Source organism: Bicyclus anynana, chromosome 24, assembly GCF_947172395.1.
Source record: "Bicyclus anynana chromosome 24, ilBicAnyn1.1, whole genome shotgun sequence".
In the NCBI taxonomy this organism is placed as follows: Eukaryota; Metazoa; Arthropoda; class Insecta; order Lepidoptera; family Nymphalidae; genus Bicyclus; species Bicyclus anynana.
In genome coordinates, this window is record NC_069106.1 from 5,992,515 (window position 1) to 6,006,289 (window position 13,775).

The window sequence follows — 13,775 nt, forward strand, 5'->3', positions numbered from 1 at the left end:
ACGATTAACAACCCTTATTTGACTCACTTTTGAGCACGAGTCTCCTCTCAGAATGATGTTATTCTGATCTAGGTTTATATTCCACCACGCTGCTCAATGCGGATTTTTGTCGAAATATCAAAAAAAAAAAACTAAAAACAAGCTTTAATTTGTTAATGTCTTTTACATTTTGTTTTTTGTTAAATAGTTTGATTCTACTGCCCTTGTAAAATAATAAGAAAGAATAGTAATAATCATAAAACAAGAATAAAGACTTTTTTCCATTATATTCTATTAAAATACTAGTACTTCGTTGTTCCTTCAAACCACTCTAAAAACTGGGACGCAGTGAATGAAGCAGTCGGGTAGTTTTAACAAAAATTTATTGGCAATAATAACACGAGCCTGTAACTGAAGTTGAGAACTTCATTCCGTTGTTCAAAGTTAGGTGAAAGCCTCGCAAACTAAACGCGCTCGCAGCTCCTACTCCATCCATGTATTCCTAGTACATGAACCAAAGCCTGCAGTAGCGAGACCTACTTTTTTACATTATATATAATGTATATATAATGTATATACATATAATTAAGCTATTGCATAGCTTCTATCGCGGGCCTTGAGTGCGGGGACCGAATCCAGAAATTCCGTAACGAAAAACCTCACGCTCCCCACGCGCGCCGGCTTACCCCGTAGAGACGGTCCTCCCGATCTAACTACGCGAGAGGTCCTATATACACTGCAAAACTTCGTCAGCTTTTCGCGGAAGATAGCAAAATAAATAAATTATTATCTATTCATGACGAACTTCCGCAAAATAACGCCTGCTTCTGTCCAATATTATATGTATAAGCGAGCGTTTGGCTGCAATAATGTAACAGTAATCGATTTTTTTTTATTCTTTACTAGTTGTCTCATGACTAAAATACCACCTGGTAAGTGATAATGCAATCTAAGATGGAATCGGGCTAACTTGTTAGTCACATAGCCCGAATGCCGATGGATTTTGGTGTCCCAAGCTGCTGGAACCCGCATTGAAAAACCCAGTGTTGGTCGACCCCCCACTCCATGGATCGAGGACATCAAGCGGGTTGTAGGGAGCCGCTGGAGGCTGGCGGCCCGAGACCGTGGTATTTGGAAGTCTATACAAAAGGCCTAGGGCGTCAATCGGCTGATAATTATGATGATGATGAAATAAACGATCATTTTATTCTATTCTATTCTACGTACCAATGTTACTACTATCTAAACTCCATAAGTGGCTCAAGTAAAAAATCAAAAATTGATTTATTTCAAGTAGGCTCAGTATACAAGCACTTTTGATACGTCTGTTGACTATTTGTAAAGATTCTACCACCGGTTCGGAAGGCAGATTCTGCTGAGAAGAAACCGGCAAGAAACTCAACAATTGCTCTTTTAAAAAAAAATCATACAATAATATTATAATTACAATTGATGACAACATTACAATTTCTTATAGTTTTACTTCCTGTGTGAAGGTGGAAGCTGATCCAACGGCCTCCAATCAACTTTATCATTAAGGAACTCATCAATTGAGTAGTACATTGCTTAAAGCTATGCATTGGCAGGTCCATCACAGTCTTGGGGATCTTATTATAGAAGAGTACACCCAAACCTACAAAAGATTTTTTTACTCTTTGGAGACGATATGCAGAAGTAACTAACTTATGCCCGTGTCTAGTAAGACGTGGGTTTAAATCTCCTTTTCGTTTGTACAAATTAATATTTTGTCTTACATAGATTATGTTTTACATAGCTACCATGCTTACCTATGGTAAAAACATGGGCTAACAAACTTTCAGCTTTCCTAAAATAAGGTAAGTCTGGCTATTGCAGGCTCTCGATCTACTAGGAGTATAGCGAAATTGCTTGCGACGGAAACTAGAGACAGCGCACCAAAATATATTGCATTTGATGCTGATAATAACAAGTTTCGACACACGAAATTGTACACTTTCGGAGCAGACTGTATAGTTTGCAATAATTCAATACGAATATCGATATACAACTCCGATGTCTTTTTATTTAACGACTAGTTGTCACCCCGCAGTTTCACCCGCGTTCCCGGTTTAGTGACAATATGGGTACAAAATATAACCTATGACAATTACAAATAACGTGCCTTTCTAGGGGTTAAAGAATTTGATAACTCCGGGTATCCAGAGAAACCACGAGCATAGCTAATTCCATCGCAGTGTGACTCTATGCCTTCTTATGAGACCGAAAGTTACCGACAAAGCCTTGGAACCATAGTTAAATAATGTCAACACTCTATTCTCTTTAGGCGCCTCTTCACGTATGAATAAAAAAAATCTTTCCTAAATTAGACGAAAAATTATAAGAAAGAAAGAAAGAAAGATTTTTATTTGGCAAAACACAAAAAAGGAAATCATGAAACATAAATACAATAGAAAAATATTAATTTCCAATCCTATAAATATTGTCATAAAATATGCCCTTGTACGTTGGTGTTATTGTGTGTGTTTATGTGGGCGTGTGTGTGCATTTGTGTGTGTGTGTGCATTTGCGGGTGTGTGTGTGTGATTGATGATTTTACATTTATATTTATTTATTTATTTATTTATTTTGTCTATAAATCTTAGATCTAGGTAATATGTACCGACTCTTAAATCTATGGTATTAATCGTATTACCTATATGTACAAGTATAATAGTAATTAACGTGAAATAGTTACAGTATTCATTCAGCTCAGTGTTCGACATGGCCGCCTCTCGATAGGTCCAATTCGTGCACTTTAACCCAGATAAACCTACCAACCCATACATGGGTTCGTAAGAATAAAACAATCTACCCTCATTATTTGATTTATTTAAACCAAGTTACACATTTTTTTAGAACCTTTAGAAGATACCTGTTAATTGTAGTTACAACTGACGCAGTGAATTAATTATTTTCTTAGTGTTTCACGTGATTGAATATATTTTTATTGGATATTGTAAAATATGTCCTCAAAAAGGTAAGTTTATAATATACTAATTGTTATAATTTTAAAAATATAGAAGTAAAAATAGAAACTAAGTAACATTTGAGTATTTATGTTGAAAATAAAATAATAAAAACCTAACTTTTTGTCACTTTTATATGGCCACAAATTTTATGAACCCATGTATGGGTCTGTCGGCACAACCATAATACATTGAAAGTTTTGACTGAATATTTTATTTTTTCCTGTTTTAGATCAAAACTTTTATCAGTACATGAAATTTTGAACGAGTTAAAGAATGATGATAGCCCGGTCCCAGAATGCATAACATTTGAACCACCAGATAACGCTAATACTGATGAAGATTCAGGAGAAGAGGATAATATTGTTATACATAACCTGCCTGGTTCAAGTTTACGTGCACCTGCTGAAGCTATTTATGCCAATCAGACTGATTCTGAATCGGAGAGTGAAGAGGAGATTTCGTTGGCTAGTTTATAAAAAAGATCTCGCATTGACAGACCAAATGATTTTCCTAGTTTCCAGCCCTTAGAAGGCCCCAGAAATATTTTACGTTCTCCGATAAACTATTTTGACCAATTATTCAATGACGAAGTTATAAATATGATTGTGGAATATACCAATTTGTATGCTTCTCCAATTGCCCCTTGCCATCCAACCAGACATTCAAAAAAACTGACCGTTGAAGTTTTGCTTACAAGGCAAGTTTAGAAGAACAGATACTAATTGTTTGCAAATGGAACGATAACAGTGTTGTTACCGTTGAGTCAAATGTGGAATATGTTGAGCCTTTACTAAAAACAAGACATTTCTCTCAACATTTGAAAAAATATGTATATGTTGACAGCCACATATTGTTAAAATATACAACGATAATATGGGAGGGTTTATGGATCGCTTCGACCAGAATATAGGCCTATACAGAACCAGCATCAGGGGTAAAAAATGGTATTTCCCTTTATTTTGTCATAGTATTGATATGGCGCTGCATAATTCTTGGCAAATGTTTCGTGTTGATGGTGGAGAACTTGATCACCTGGGTTTTCGCAGATCTGTTACAAGAGCCTTATTGGAAACATACAGAAGGTGTGAAAAACGTGGACCTTGTCCTGCACCTAAAGGTCACCTTGTAAATGTACGACATGATAACATCGGTCACCTAATAAGCTATGCAAGATTCTGAAATGCAAAGTATGTAAAAGAAACTGCAATTATATTTGCGTGAAATGATATACGTTTGCATCCTAAAGAGTGTTTTCTTAGTTACCATTCAGTATAAAATTGTCGCAAAAACTTAAATTTTACTAAAACAATAATAAATAATACTTGTATGCAATAAAAAGTATTTTATTTATGCCTCTATACGTTGTTCAACATTTAATAGTAAATAGTATATGTTTTGCCGACCGACCCATATATGGGATGTCATTTTCCCGCTTTTCCGAGGAACACTAATTTTTTTTATTATTTTTCCTGAAATACTGAGGCAATAATTAAGAATATATATAAAAATCACAACTTTCTAAGACAGAAATAGTTTCAGGCTTATCTGGGTTAATAGCACAGGAGTAGCCGGCGGCTGTAGTCCAAGAGACATTAGTAAAATCGACTTATGTCTTTAATCTACTAACTTTATTTTAATTTAATTTAAATCGTATGGTAGAATGCATTGATTCTATTTTGATGTAATCAGCAAATAAATGAATTTTGAAAATGTTTTTAATATGACCATTATCTCCGTTTCCTTCCAATTAGTCGGAAAAGCTATTAGGTGTGGGTACCAAAATAGTTTAGCAGTATCGATTTTTTCCCCGTGCCATTGATTACTTTAATAATTATTTATTGTCGGTATAAGAAAAGTTATGTCGAGAAGAATGCGATCGCCTCCAACAGAACAACACGTCTCAGGATATTCAAGCATCACAGCAATGCTGTTTGGCGTCATATTTAGTATGGCGGTAGTACATCCACGGACTAACTTTGCCACAAAAAGCTACTACTACGAGTACTGCACTCGTGACTTCGTAAAATCTGTATGTCTGTTCCCGCGGGAACCGTATATTTTTTCGGGATAAAATGTAGCCTATATGTTGTTTAATAACCTCATCTATAATCCTGTGTAAGTCCTAATAAAATCGGTGCAGCCGATCCAGAAATTAGCCCTGACAAACAGAAAGACAGACAGACAAAAAAAAGAGCTTGATAATGTTTTAGTGTCAAGTAAATAAAATCTTTAGGCACTTGAAAAAATCCAGTCATTATGAAATCACAGACAAACAATTTTATTGATATATTATGAACTAGCGGACGCCCGCGACTTCATCCGCGTGTAATTCAGTGTTTCACAAATCCCGCGGGAACCATGGATTTTTCCGGGATGAAAAGTAGTCTATGTTAATCCAGAGTAAAATCTATTTCCTAAAAGAGGAACAAACTTACTTTCTTTACTTACTTACTTACTTACTTTCGCCTTTATAATATTAGTGTGAAGTGTGATATCAATGAAAATGCAGTAAAGTGCTTACTTGTTATAAAAATAAAAGCAAATTAATAAAAACTTAGTCACGAGCACAATCGTAATTTAATTTGATTTTTTACAATTTCAGTTATGTAATAATTTTTTCCATTTTATGAGTAATAAGCCGTAGATCACGTTGCAGTGTTACATAAGAATTTTAGCAGAACATTAAAAATATTTTTGTAATCAACGATAAAAATAATGGAATGCATATAGCTTGGCAAATTCGTTCGTAACACTCGCGATGGACCGCGCATGCCGGGGGCGTGTAGCGATGAATGAAAAACCCACGACTGATGGACCTCACTTTTCCGCACGCACGATTTCACACCCGCGCAGTCTTTCCCCCCGTCGCCCGCATATTATGGGAGTGACATAAACGAACTTGTCAAGCTATAGGTAATACTCGTAAATAGCGTTAAACGAAAAAAATTCTATATTTAGAAAGTTTAAACAGTAAAAAAATATATTTGTTCTATTTAGTTCATTTTATTAGGCAACTAGCTGACACTGCACGGTTTTACCCGCGTGGTTCCCGTTCTCGTAGGATATATAATATATAGCCTATAGCGTTCCTCGATAAATGGGCTATCTAACACTGAAAGAATTTTTCAAATCGGACCAGTAGTTCCTGAGATTAGCGCGTTCAATCAAACAAACAAACGGAGAAACTCTTCAGCTTTATAATATTAGTATAGATATTAGGCGATTAAATGTACTAGCCTAATATTGCCTAATAAAATGAACTCATTCAGGCAGGTGCGAATCAAAATATTTGACCTATTTTAGTTAATTATATTATGATTATTATTTATTCACAGCTTTTGATTATGTGTCAATGCATTTTACAAAAATTCAAAATTTAAAATTAATTTATTTCAAGTAGACTCAGTTTACAAGCATTTTTGACACGTCAGTTGACTATTTGTAAAGATTCTACCAAACTCTTCTTCTTACATCTCTGTGATATATCTATCACGAGAAATTAAATATAAAATTCCTTAATGAACTAAATAAATTTAAATTTAATATCTCATCATCATCTTATTAGCCGATGGACGTCCACTGCAGGCCTTTTGTAGGGACTTCCTAAAGTCACGATCCTTAGCCGCCTGCCAGCGAATCCTTGCGCTTCGATTGATATCGTCAGTCCACCTGCCCCTCTAGCCAAGTGGCATTTCGATTCTATTTCTACGATCGCTAATGCTTCAAATACTAAACAAAAGGGTTGGTGAGAGTCGACCAATTTTTTTTTTACATTTTATTTACAAGAAATTTATAAGAACATAAAAAATTTGGATCGATTCACGAATGTTCTAGGAGAGCCACACTACGGGAGGAATGGCGACGGATAGTGAGGCTTGCCACTTCACCCAAATGACGACCACGACCACTCTGTCAAGAGTGTAACGACAAAGAAGAAGAAAAAATTTCCTTAAATACTTTTGGTCACTGACTCCTAGACTATACCGGTCGTGATTACTCGACATCCCAGCAGCGATGGCAGGCGATCTGTCCTTCCGTCTAATTAACTAATTGTGTTTATCGCACCGTTTGTGCGGCACTGTTTAGCCAGTATCCTATAATCGGAGCCTGTAATTTGTATTTACTCACTACAGAATAGTGATGAAAGACTTAAACTGGGAAAGACTTGTTTTAATTTTTAGCTAGACTAAGCTTGTTATGGGACAAATTTTAAAGCTTAATTTTTTTATTGATGAAAGACATAGTCTTTTGGACTTCTAGGACTTTTTGGACTTGGAAAAGACTCGTCGAGCCATATGGTTAGTTTTAAAATCTTCTTGTTTTTAGCCGTAATAACTTACAGCTACTAGCAAATTTTTTGTCATATCATTAACCCCATATTTGGCTCACTGCTGAGCTCGAGTCTCCACTCAGAATGAGATGGTTATGCCAATAGTCCACCATCTTCACACACGCAGAGAATTAAGAAAACTCTCTGGTATGCAGGTTTCCTCACGATATTTTCCTTCACCGTGGAACACACGTGTTATTTAATGTGCCCCGCCCATTGCCACTTCAACTTCGCGACACGTTAAGCTATGTCGATGATTGATTCGATTCGATTTTGATTCGATAATACTTCAAGTCTTACTATTTACTATTCAAGTGTACATATTGTTAAATAGCGATAAATTAGAAAAAGGAAAATCCTGGTCGAGTTTGTTGTGGGCTTTACTCCGACCAAGGCACGTTCGGAACCCTCGTATCTTTCATCATCATCATCATCATATCAGCCAGTGGACGTCCACTGCAGGACATAGGCCTTTTGTAGGGACTTCCAAACATCACGATACTGAGCCGCCTGCATCCAGCGAATCCCTGCGACTCGCTTGATGTCGTCAGTCCACCTGGTGGGGGGTCGGCCAACACTGCGCTTACTAGTGCGGGGTCGCCATTCCAGCACTTTGGGACCCCAACGTCCATCGGCTCTTCGCACTCGTATCTTTAATTTTAAGTTTTCAACTTATTATCATCACCATTATCTAATAATATTATTACGTGACGTTTTGAAAGTGCCTAATTGAAATAAATTAATTTTGATTTAATTTTAAATTACAATTACTGTTTCCTTATTTGACATTGAATAGTAACTTGTTTGAATTATAATACGAGACGAGACGTGATAGGCCAGTGGATACGACCTCTGCCTTCGATACGGAAGGCGTAGGTTCGAATCCGGTCCGGGGCATTAAGAAATTAAATATTACTTGTCTCAAACGGTGAAGGAAAACATCGTAAGGAAACTTTCATACCTGAGAATTTTCTCATTTTTTTCGCATTGGTTCAGCGTGGTGGACTAAGGTCACTCATTTTGAGAGAAGACTCGTGCTCAGTAGTAAGCCGAATATGGGTTGCTACTAACTAACTCCGCCCATGCCGGTCCCAAGCCCGGATGCAAAAGGAGAAGGGTTAGCAGGAGAAGACCCACCTGCTGTAAAAGGTCAACGCCGATCCTCAGGCGGCGGTAAATAACCTGACACACCATTGGCTCTCGAGCCAATGAAGCGGCAACCAGTGGCCGTGAGGTCTAAATCGCCTCTAAAAGACTGATCCGTAACGGTCGGGCCAGAGAACACCCCCAACTCTGGCAAGGTGCCCATAACCCAATCCCATGATCCTACTAAAAACCTAAGCCGAAAAAAATAACCTCTATCCTTTCCATCTATTACGTCCCCATCATAACACATTCGCTATAACTCACACACTGCTACACACAATATACTACACAATCTACTCACCCTAAAAAACCACAATGGAGACGGCACCCAATGTTTATAAACCTACCCAGGAGGGTCCCGGAAACGGGGAGTCCCTCACCGCGCCGTCACAACCGGCCTCGGCTGGAAGTGCGGCTGCGGTCTGCCCCACGTACTCTGGGGGGGGCAAGGTACCGCCTCGTGCTCTGCACGCCCAACAACCCTGCAATGCCCAACGGACCGACGGACAAGCTTTCAATGAACCCACCAAAACACCCGAACAATGGACCCCACAAGTTAAGCCCACACGACAGACCCCGACCGACAAATTGGACACGACCATAAACACCTCCTCACTGGCTGTCGCTCTCCCGTCTTCTATCCCTGACTCCGCCTGGACCCAAGTGGTGCCCAGGCACAAAAGGCGGAAAAATAAAAACAAGAAGAGAAAAACAAAGCGGACAGACGGACAAACAGAATTAGCAGTAGGGGAGGCGTCGGATAGGCCTTTGACAGGTCCAGGCAGGGACACCCAGGTGGCCGGAAATAACCGAACGGGGGGCCCTTACAGTCTAAGCGGGACTGGGCAGCAGCCGACATCCGGTGGCTGCCCACCCGCGGAGGCTGTCGCCCCACGTCCGGGGACGAGCCAAACCACAGGTGTGCCCCGGCCAGGACCTGCCAAGGGACGGACACGGAACCCGACCTCGCGGCACCCGGACCTAGTGCACCACCCCCCTCGGATGGGACACCATGGGAAGGCTGCCGAGGGTCGGAGGAGGTGCATTCCGATGACTCGGACAGCTTGACGAGCCATTTAAACATCCTTTTACAAGAGTGGGCCCCTGGGGCCCACCATAACTGATCTCATTTTCAGTACCATACAAGTGCTGCAGGCCAACCTCCAGCACAAACACCTGGCTGTAGCGGCTCTACGGCGACAGCTGGAGGTCAACGCTGACACCATAGCCCTGATCCAAGAGCCGTGGATCCGGAGAAACACTGTATGCGGACTCAGCAACTGCAGCGGTAAGTTATTCTATAACAGCCAAAGCGAAAAGCCTAGAACATGCATATATATACCTCGCTGCATTGCGGCGACATTACTAACACAATACTGTTACAGAGACCTAACAACAGTAAGAATACAAAATGGAACGCCTCAACCATCGCAGGCGTCAGCCAGGCCGCTTGTCCTGGCATCGCTATACCTACCAATAGAAGAACAACTACCACCACAGCAGGTCGTGGACCTCATCAAATACTGTGTAGAGAGCAACATTGACCTCATAATAGCTGTGGATACAAACGCGCATCACTCCCTATGGGGCAGTGAAGACAACAACAAGAGAGGTGAGCAGTTAATCTCATATCTATTAACCACTAATCTTAACATTCTAAACAGGGGCAAGGAACCAACCTTCGTCTCAAGCAGATACCAAACAATTGTGGATATCACCCTTGCATCAAACAACATTGAAGACAGAGTAAACAATTGGCACGTATGTAAAGAGCTATCACTCTGCGACCACCGCAGAATAAGCTTTGAAATAAACCTTAACAAAAAACAAGACACCCCATGGAGAAACCCAAGGAAGACAAACATACATACCTACAAACGCCTTTTAACTGGCACACAAGCCAACGTGACATTGGCAAAATTAAACAGTACAAATGAAATAAACAACCTAGTTGACAAAGTAACGAAACAAATGAGAAGCAGTTTCGAAGAGGCGTGCCCTCTGAAGATACACTCAACGAAACAAACCCCACTACACAGCTGGTGGGGCCCAGAGCTGGAAAACAGAAGGAAACATTTGAGGAAATTATACAACAAAGCCAAAAACACTAGGAAACCCACAGACTGGGACTCTTTCAAAGACAACCAGAATGAATACAAACACATCGTAAGGCAGAAAGACACAAAAGCGTGGCGGAAATTCTGCACAAACATCGAATCCTATGACAACACAAATAAAATGAGGAAAATCTTAATAAAAGACCACTCACTTACACTAGGCTCACTAAAGAGAGCAGATGGTACATATACAAACACAGATCAAGAAATAAGTAGAACCTTGATTGATTCACACTTCCCGGGCTGCAGTATAATAAGTAGTCCAACATGGAATGATGAAAACCAAGCACCACCAACAGATGACGACTGGGACCTAGCTAACAACGTTGTCACAAACGACAGGTTAAAATGGGCAATTAACTCCTTCCACCCCTTTAAATCGCCAGGAACGGACGAAATCTTCCCTGCGCTCATACAGTGGGGGTCAAAACACCTCATACCACTGCTAGCGGCACTATTTAAAGCATGCCTAGCATACAGATACATCCCACAAACATGGAGAACGGTTAAAGTAATTTTCCTACCTAAACCAGGTAAGACTGACTACACAAACCCAAGATCCTTCAGACCAATCAGCCTAACATCGTTTCTACTGAAAACCCTAGAAAGGCTGGGAGACAGATACTTACGCGATGGGGTGCTAAGCTCAACGCCCCTTCACAATAACCAACATGCCTACAGCACAGGAAAATCGACGGAAACAGCACTACATGCTGTAGTGAGCAAAATCGAACATAACCTAGAAAACAGGGTGGCGACACTGGCGACCTTCATTGACATAGAAGGCGCCTTCGACAGAACAACTTTTACGAGCATAGACCAATCCTTGGAAAGATACAAAGTACCTCTGACTCTGAGGAGATGGATAAACGCACTCCTAAAACAAAGAATTATACAAATAGACATAAACGGCAAAACACACGGCCTAGTGGCCAAAGGCTGCCCCCAAGGTGGCGTCTTATCGCCGCTCCTGTGGAACATGGTGGTGGACGACCTGATAAGGAAATTAAACGCCAAAGGGTACACCACGATAGGATACGCTGATGATATAACAATCCTTATCAGCGGAAAACATGAAAACACACTGTGCAACATAATGCAAAATGCACTCAAACTAATAGAAAAATGGTGCACAGACAACGAGCTATCTGTAAACCCTAAGAAAACGGAACTGATACTTTTCACAAACAAGAGGAAGCCCGACCTCAATAGACTACCAAAACTATTCAATACAACCCTAAATCTATCCACTGAGGTAAAATATTTAGGGGTAATAATGGATCAAAAACTGAACTGGAAAAAACACATAGAAACAAAGATTCAAAGATCAACTACAATCCTGACCCAATGCAAACGCATGATAGGGAAGACCTGGGGCCTTAAACCTCACATAGTGAAATGGCTCTACGAAACAGTTGTAAGAAGCTCCATGACCTATGCCTGCGTAATCTGGTGGCCTAGGACACTCCTAATAACAAGTCAGCAAGAACTACAAAAGTTCCAGAGGCAAGCATGTCTAGCAATAACAGGCAGCATGAGTACAACACCCACAACCGCATTAGAGGTAATACTGGGAATACCACCCCTTCACCTCCGCATCAAAGAGAAAGCAGTATTGACAGCCCTCAGGCTAAAATCTAGTGGGCAATGGAAAGACACAAACACAGGCCACGCAAGCCTATTAACGAAAGAAAAGGCAAACCATCCACAATTAGAGTGGTTATGCGACAAAACGGGAAAACAACACCTGATGGACAAGAAATACAAAATCATCATAGATGACGCGGAAACAAGACCGAATGTGAACACAGTAGAAGTGTACACAGATGGATCAAAAACAAATTTAGGAACAGGTACTGGAGTCTACTGCCCAGAATTCAACATAAACATCACACAAGCATTGGGTAAGAACAACTCCGTTTTCCAGGCGGAGTGCGTTGGAATCACAATTGCGGCCATAGCAATGAACGCAAGAAAGGTAACAAACTTTAACATTAACATTTGCAGTGACAGTCAGGCAGTACTAAAAGCTCTAAAAAAGCACACGACCTCTTCAAAACTTATCTCAGACTGTCATTTAGCACTAACCAACTTAACAAAAACAAACAACGTTACACTAAAATGGGTGAAGGGTCACAACGGCAACACAGGTAATGACAGGGCAGACGAACTGGCACGCAAAGGCACAACACTGAAGGTTGCTGGACCACTTCCAATGGTACCAATACCCTACAGTGAGTACAAAACATGGCTCCGCAAGGAGACACGAATGTCACACGATCAGTCATGGGCAGACACTAATGAATGCAAACACACAAAACAGGTTCTTCCAAGACTCGACTCACGTTTGACCACAAAACTACTTAAACTAAACCGTAGCAAACTTAAAACTGTTACTGAACTAATGACAGGACACTGTTCACTAAACAAACACCTTTCGGTTCTAGGTATAACCGACAGCCCTCTTTGCAGAGCATGCATGGAGGAAGAGGAAACCCCGATACATGTTATGCTTAGATGCAGAGGTGTATCTGAACAACGCGCAGCACACATTGGATCCCCAGCAACACTCCATGAGGCGTTCGGCGACCTGGGCGGCCTGCTAAGCTTCTGGAGCGAGCTCGGTTGGCTGGAGTGACTCCGGCGGGGACCAGCACCGAAGGGACCTACGTACAACGGCCAAACCTTAGTGGCCAAGTGCGGATAAGGCCCAGGAAGAAAAGAAGAAGAAGAAGAAGATGGGTTGCTAATGGTATTTGCTACTCAATAGTAATAGCTTAGCGCAGTGATAGCCCAGTGCATATGACCTCTGCCTCCGATTCCGGAGGGTGTGGGTTCGAATCCGGTCCGGGGCATGCACCTCCAACTTTTCAGTTGTGTGCATTTTAAGAAATTAAATATCACGTGTCTCAATCGGTGAAGGAAAACATCGTGAGGAAACCTGCATACCACAGAATTATCTTAATTCTATGCGTGTGTGAAGTCTGCCAATCCGCATTGGGCCAGCGTGGTGGACTATTGGCCTAACCCCTCTCATTCTGAGAGGAGACTCGAGCTCAGCAGTGAGCTGAATATGGGTTGATGACGATACGAGTAATAGCTTAGTTGCTCTTTGAATATATTCCTGTACACAAATCATCCATGTCATACAATGGTGTAGGTACATAGAACTAATAAGCTAGCCATCAATAACATGGCGAACGTTAGGTAACGTGA

At 40.6% G+C, this 13,775-nt stretch overlaps 1 protein-coding gene across 1 annotated transcript; it reads left to right on the forward strand.

Moving 5' to 3' along the window:
* Positions 1–9,401: 9,401 nt before the first annotated feature.
* Positions 9,402–13,319, forward strand: LOC128199461 (uncharacterized). Its single transcript, XM_052889067.1, has 3 exons — positions 9,402–9,730; positions 9,828–10,054; positions 13,007–13,319. Exons 1-3 carry the CDS (start codon positions 9,708–9,710, stop codon positions 13,195–13,197), a joined length of 441 nt encoding a protein of 146 aa, XP_052745027.1. The 5' UTR covers positions 9,402–9,707; the 3' UTR covers positions 13,198–13,319.
* Positions 13,320–13,775: the final 456 nt, after the last annotated feature.